This window comes from Metarhizium acridum (genome assembly GCF_019434415.1).
Source record: "Metarhizium acridum strain ARSEF 324 chromosome Unknown scaffold_466, whole genome shotgun sequence".
Taxonomy (NCBI): Eukaryota; Fungi; Ascomycota; class Sordariomycetes; order Hypocreales; family Clavicipitaceae; genus Metarhizium; species Metarhizium acridum.
This window is the reverse complement of record NW_027094038.1, coordinates 113305-120720: the sequence shown is the minus strand read 5'-3', so window position 1 is coordinate 120720 and position 7416 is coordinate 113305. Positions and strand designations below refer to the sequence as shown.

Sequence of the window (7416 nt, the reverse complement as noted above, 5' to 3'; positions counted from 1 at the left end):
ATAATATTAAATCTAATAAAATACCTATAAGATTATAAGTTTTATAAATAAATAGTATAAATTTTATACTATAAGCTAAAATAAAAAAATAGGTTCTTATAAGCTCTTATAAGCCTAGAACTTAAATAAATATAAATGTAGTTTTTATAGTATAGTATAATATAGTAATTTTTCATAAAATTATATAATTTGATTTTATAGCTTATTAGAAGTTAAAAGGGCCCACTTTTTTACGTAAGCTAATTGGTTATAATGTTAGCTAATTTATGTATGTATTATTATAATTCAAGTATTTTATTTAATTTATTATTAAATATTTAAGCTTTTTTAAAAATTAAAAATATAGTTTTCTTATTAATACTCTAATTATGGCTATAAGATATTATATAGGTATATATACAATTAATAATAACGTTAAATTAAATTATCTTAGCTTATCTTTTAACGAAAATTAAGAAGAATGTTTGAAAGATATTATTATAATTATTATAAAATTAAGGCCTTAAATATATCTTAATTAATTTTTCAACTATAATATTATATATATTTATTAATAAATTATTTATAAATAATAAGAACTTATACTTATAAATTAAACTTATAATTACTTTAAGTATTAAAAAGAAAAGAGATATTAAATATATTATAAAAGAAAATATTATAATATATAACTTAATTAAAAGTAAATAAGTAACTTAAAGTATCTTAGCTTTAAAGTTATATAATATAATTTAAGGTGTTAATATAACTTATATAATTAAAATAACTCTTAAAATTATTATTAATTAATTATTACTTTTATAAATTTTAATTATTCTTTATAAGAGTATAATTACGCTTATAAAGATAAGAGAGATTAATTAACTCTTTTTCTTTTATTTGTAACGCGCACACGGAGTCACCTATGAAGAGGGACCGAATCGGGTCCGCTTGTATACCAAAACGGGGTACGAATCCCCACCGATTCTAGTCCGAATCCCATGAGTATTATCACGTGAGAAGCGGGCACGAATCGGGGCTGGAACCCTTAATAAATAAGTATAAAAGAATTAGTCCGAATATTAGATGATTCGGACAAGTTTTAGTCTTGTATTACTAGGAGACCTAAGAATAGAGTTCTTTCCTGATTCCTTACCTAATCGTCCCATATCCTGGGTTTATCCTAACATTATTAAGCTTTCTTTTACCTTTATAATATAGTAGTTAAACGCTATAGAGCCCTATTTTAGTCTAGTAGAGAGCTAGTTTAAACCTAGTTAAAGGCACTTAAATTTTTAGCTTAATTACCTAAAAATTTAATTAACTTATAACTTTAATTACGTGATTTTAAGGGTAAAATAAGTTAAGCTTACCTAAAAAATTAACTAATAGGCTTAAAGCTTTAAGATAAGAGAAAATTAAGCTAATACGTATTATAATTATAATATAATATATTATAAAAAAATGAAGATAATAGGTTAAAAATAAGTGAAAGTAAATAATTAATACCTATAACTTATATAAGAAGAAATATACTTTATATTATAGCGTAATATAACGCGAAAAAGGCTTTATAAATATAAGTAAATTTTTTCTTTCTTTAAGGGTTGTTTTACTTAAAATACAGGTTAATATACTAGAATAGCTTTTAAGAGCTCTAGCATACTTAAATAATAATAACCTTTCTTTTTCTTTTTCTTTTTCTTTTATAAAAAGGTCTTATAATAAAAGAAAAGTTTCTAATATTATAATAATTATTACGTTAAAACGTAGTATTATTTAACTTAATTAAATATACTTATATATAAATTACTTTAATTAGTTAAAATAAGGTTAACTTAACCGAATATATTAAGCTATATATAATAACGTATAAAAGAAATTACCGTAAGAATAATACTATATATAAAGGCTATAATACCTTATATATATAACTATTTAGCTTTCTCTCTTAGATATACTTGAGTTTAATTAATTTATTATACCTACCTATAAATATCTATACTTTCCCTTATAAAACCTCTAATTAGAAACTATAAAAACTATAAAACTGTAAAACTATACTACTTTTAAAGCTTTAATTATAATAAACTTAATTTTTACTTACTTTTAAAGCTACTTAACTAAGCGTAATTAGCTATTATTAGCTATTTAAGGTTTTTTATAGCCTTTAAAAGAGCCTTAAACTTAACTATTAATTTTTATTTCTTTCTTCTTTAAACCCTTAAATTTAGTATATATTATCTTCTTATATAGTTTTTAAGTTAAGCTAGCTTTATAGTAGCTTTTTAAATAAGTATATATAATATAATAGAATAGAATATAATAAATAAAATAGAATAGAATAATAATAGAATAGAATAGCAATATAATAGATAGAATAAATATAATATCATATACTATAATATAATCTCATATCATACTCCTATAATCTAATCTAATATCATCTACTATACTCTCCTCTCCTTCATCTCATATACTCATCTCCTCTCCTCTCCTCTCATCTCTCTCTCTCCTCTCCTTCCTCTCCTCTCCTCTACTCTCCCTCCTCTCCTCTCTATCCTCTCCTCTCCTCTCCTCTCCTCTCTTATGCTCTCCTCTCCTCTCCTCCTCTCCTCTCCTCTCCTCTCCTCTCCTCTCCTCTCTCTACTTCCTACTAATATTTAAGCGTACTAGTTCAGCGATAAGCTTTACTTAGTTCTATAAAGAGCTAGTTTAAATTTGATTAAAGGTACTTAAATCTTTCGCTTAATTACTTAAAATTTAATTAACTTATAGCTTAATTACGTAATAATAAAAGTAAAATTAAGCTAAGCGTATCTAAGAAATTAGCTAATAAGCTTAAAGCTTTAAGAAAGAGGTCAATTAAGCTAGCACGTATTATAGCCGTAATATAATAATTATAGCTGTAAGCGAGTATAGCGGCTGCAAATTCGGCTAGTTACCCATCATAGACTGGGTTTTCCGCCTATCGGTTTCAAGTTCCAGTGAGAAGCTAGCATTAAACAATGCCAACGGCCTCCCAATAAGCGAGTTGACACACTGGCTGTAGGCGCCGGGAACGAAACCGGCTCGGGAAGGCAAGGAGGTATGGGCGACTCCCATCACCAGTAAACTGGTCAATCAAGCGGTTCAGTTTATCAAACTACACCGACCAGGATCACGACGAGGTTCGGGAAGCCATTGTCGTGGCTATTAACCTGTATCGTGAAACCAAGATTCCAGAACTTGGGAACCACGTTCCTCTTATTCCAAAGTACGGATGTTATGTGCGCTCTGTCCTCGTCACCAAGTTTGTGGACCCAAAAGTCGACGTGATTTCTTCTGATCCATCCACCGACTCGCCAGCAATCTTGCTGTGTCACACAATTGTAAGCCCAGAAACAATGTTATGTCTGTTCTCTCAGGAGGTCCTCATCGCCCGATCTTTAGGGTTTCTCTTTTACATAGCCCACTCACCAACAGTCATTTGTAGCTGCTAGTGATCTAGATTAAGAGGAGACCAAGATAGCATTGAAGAAGGCATATACCGCCGACCACGGGACAGATGATGTCACAATCCCCATTGACACCGTAAATTGGAAGCGTAGTGCCCCTGCCTCGAATGACAAGGTTTATCTCTGGGATGCAGTCTCCTCATCCGATACCTCAGCTCGACAACGCTTGATGGAAAGCCTCTCTTCTTGTTATCTCCGGAAGGTCCAAGAAAAGATGAACAAGAAATATTTTGAGGATGACACAGCCTCTTCCGCACTTATAAAGTCTCAGCTTGGTTCAATTTGTTGGCGTTGGGTCATCATGCTCGATGGTTATACTAAAGGTGTGACCAAAGCTAAAGCCTCGCGGTCCGATATTTAAAATCGGAACTCGTTGAAAGCGTCTTGAATGCTAAGACTTTGGCTAGAAAGATTCCTAGTGCTATAGAAACCGCTGCTTTTCGATCAACCTTCTTTTATCGAGTCTCGTCGACTGATAATCCAACATCTACTACTATCACCGCAACTTAGCTAGAGCAAGACCTCATTTTCCGTATCAATCTAGAGCTCTACACTGCGGGCACATATGAGCTGGAATCAATTATCATTAAATTGCCTCTGGGGAACCCACGAAAAAGCCGCCGGCGTTGATGTTATCGTTTTAAGGGAGCGGGGAGGAGATGATATCTAATCTTCGTTTCAATATTACGGTTGATACAATTACAAAAGATGGCAAGGCAACAGGCATTAACCTACGAATGGTACCTCGTAGCCGACGTGGGTTTGTGCCCGTGACTAGCTGTAGTGAGCTTAGCTTTATTCTCAATGGCGTTTTGATTAGCTAAGTCACGAAGAAGACTGAAGTCAAACTCTCGATAAAAGAGCAGTACCGGAAGGAAGGTTCTTGAGATCCAGCAACTACCCCGGACACGGTAACGTTGGTGCCGGGAAGTACACCAGGTAAGGTAGAAGATATCCGATTATGTATGATGAGAAAGATTCAGGTATTATATCATTAAACATTAACTGTATTCTTTTTATCAGGTAATATAACGTGGCGGCCTTACCCAAGCTAAAGACCCACAACGGACAACGTAATAATAATGATATAAAATGCTATTTATAATAGCTAGTTACTCCTAATACTCTTAGCTGTTAACGGGAAAAGCCTACTATTATTCGGTATCGTCGAATATAGCCACCCTAAACCTCACAAAGGTTCCCGCTATTACCCTATTATAGCCGTTATTTCAATAGAGATAAATTCCTCATTGAATCACTCAACGGATCACCTACGATATTTATAAAAAGGGCCTAATCTACCTAGCTAGATAGCTTTAATCCAAGGACCAGTACACTAGACTGTTTAATTCAATCTTTAGCTTACAATCGTGATATTAGCCGACGGCCTTAGTTCGCCAGGGATAGGGTAAAACACGTAAACCCGCATGCACCGACGGATTTCACGACATATATTTTTCCTTTATTTCTCTGTTTTCTCCTAAGCTTCTACAAGTAGCAGATGTTCTTACGTGAAGTTTGAATCCTCTGGAGATCAATTTTTAAAGAGCCGACAGCAACAAGCTCTCTGGGCCGCACAGCTCGTCTAGAGTTTGCAGCATCACGAAACCCGGATCGTCCCACGCCAGCTCCAAGGACATATCCAAAAGCCGCCATGAATGCATTGCTAGGATCCTTGACTATATCATACACTGTCATACCCGCATCTCCTGTTGCGCCTATTAGGCGCAGCATAGATCGGGCGGCTGTTAAACCAGCCGAGCCGGCCGCCTCCCCAACGACGGGAATGAAGGATAATATTCCCATAACCATGTTTAGAATGAACTCTTCTTTCTGCTTTTTCACAATCTCCTCGGCCTCGTCGATAATACTTTTCATATTTTCGACTGCTGCCTGCAAGGTTAGTGCTGGCAGCGACGCCGCGTCCACGACGTCTGACCACGGCATCAGGGTGTCGTAGATATTCAGATCCTTGATAATCTCCAAATTCTCCGCCAGGCTTGTAATCTTGTCAATGGAGTCACCGAAAATCTTCTTTGGGTTGTATACCTTGATCTTGTCGTCAACGGCGATCGGATAGTTGTACCACCAAACGTCGTTCTGGTCTATGCATTTAAGAATGTCCTTCCCGGCGTATTGGCAATCGTTGCTTGTCTTCATATGTCTTCTTCCGAACGCTATCCAAGCCTCCTCAATACCATACTTGCTCCCGATGTCCTTCCAAAACCTCTCCTCGTCCTGAAGGTGGAACGTGGCGTTGGGAGTGGTTTCCGTAGAAATCATTTCGAGGGTATGCTGCTGCTGTGGACATTTGATATCCAACGTTTGATATCCGCTCTTGCAGCCAGCAAATCTCGCGCAATTCTCTTGACAGGTGGCATATGTACAGTCACTGCAACACTTGACCTTCTTATATTCCGAGCATTTGAAGTATTGATGCACTTTGTTGCTCGCCATAAAGGCATCAATCTGCGCAGGGACTTGTTGTTTTACGAACCGTTCATAGGTTTTGAATTTGCTATCATAACCATTTTTGAGAAGCTCGGAGTACTTGTTCAAAGCTTCTTTAATTATATTCGACTCTGCATCGGCGATGTATTGCTCCGTGCAGTGAGTAGGCATCATGGTTAGCTGTTTTTCAACATCGCCCAACGTGCTGTATCTGCCACCACAGTCTGGATAAAAGTCAGGATCAATGAATGGCTTAAAATCGTCCTCCAAATCGTCATCAGGTATACCATCCCCGCTGATAGCATAATGTTAGAATTTTGAGAGATTTAAATATAATTCGAGAAGACGGAAGAATCCACAGAAGTTAGGGGTATAACAACTTACGGTAGGAACTTCTGCAAGTCAACAGCCCAGTCTGTCGTCCCAGCAAAGTTATTCATGAGATAAAACTGAGTGCGAATATCCTTGTGTTTGTCGTCCATGTACGCCACCCATTCAGTGTCGTCATAGACCATGATATTGGAGCCAGCGTCTCGCCACTGCTTATTGACCCTGCCACTAGTAAGAATTTCCTCAATCTCTGCATTAGCTATGTAGCCAGACGTGCCCGTACAACGGCCTTTGGCAGCGTTAGATCTGCGAGGAGTTCCAGTAAATTTGCAAAGTGGTCCGTAACAGCCAGCTTCAGCCATCTTGAAAGAGCGCCCGTAGCTGGCGACGCCCACCACGATCTTATTAGAGGGAACGCCGACCTTAGTAATCATAGCAAGGGCATCCTTAGTTTCGGTCATATTAATGTGGGATCTCAGACAATTCCCTGTTGGACAGCCAGGAGATGTCCACTTGTTGCCAGAATCCCATTGACCATAGAGGTCATATGTCATAAATACAATATAATCGAGTGAGATGGCCATGAGTGAGATGGGAAACGCTTTCAGATACCAATATGATGATGGAGCTGCAAAGGACACAGATTTAGTATCAGATAGTCTAAATTTTAGTTCGTCGAGAAATTTGAAATAGTTGAGGCCGTTTTTAGGGTCATCGGCTGGGAGATCAGGGATATGAGGGGCCTATATTCGTGTTAGTGCTCGACCCTTAACTAGTATGCAGTAGAAACCACATCAAGGCTAGAATACTTGCCCCAGGATACTCCCAGTCAAGGTCAACTCCGTCAAGCTCGTGCTGGGTCACGAAGTCCACAACATTCGTGATGAACTTATCGCGGTTCCCTGGCTGGACAGCTTCGCGAAGGATATTATACGTCCCAGGCAAGGCGCTGAAGTCCCAGCCTCCAAGTGAGATAATCCTTCTAACACCAGTCATAGCCTTCAGCTTGTAAAACTGGGTCTGAACTTTGCTGATATCTATTTTGAAGTCTTTCGTCACTTCACCGAAGGCGAAGTGGATATGAGAATATTTGCTGGTATCAATTTCGTCAACATCCATCCACAAACAGGATCGATTGTGATTCCACGCTTCAAAATAC

At 36.7% G+C, this 7416-nt stretch overlaps 1 protein-coding gene across 1 annotated transcript; it reads right to left on the bottom strand.

Annotated features, from left to right (window-relative positions):
* Positions 1-4964: 4964 nt before the first annotated feature.
* On the bottom strand, positions 4965-6718 carry J3458_018259 (uncharacterized protein; the record flags this gene model as incomplete). Its single annotated transcript, XM_066121183.1, has 2 exons — positions 4965-6222; positions 6312-6718. 2 exons carry the CDS (start codon positions 6716-6718, stop codon positions 4965-4967), a joined length of 1665 nt encoding a protein of 554 aa, XP_065973829.1.
* Positions 6719-7416: the final 698 nt, after the last annotated feature.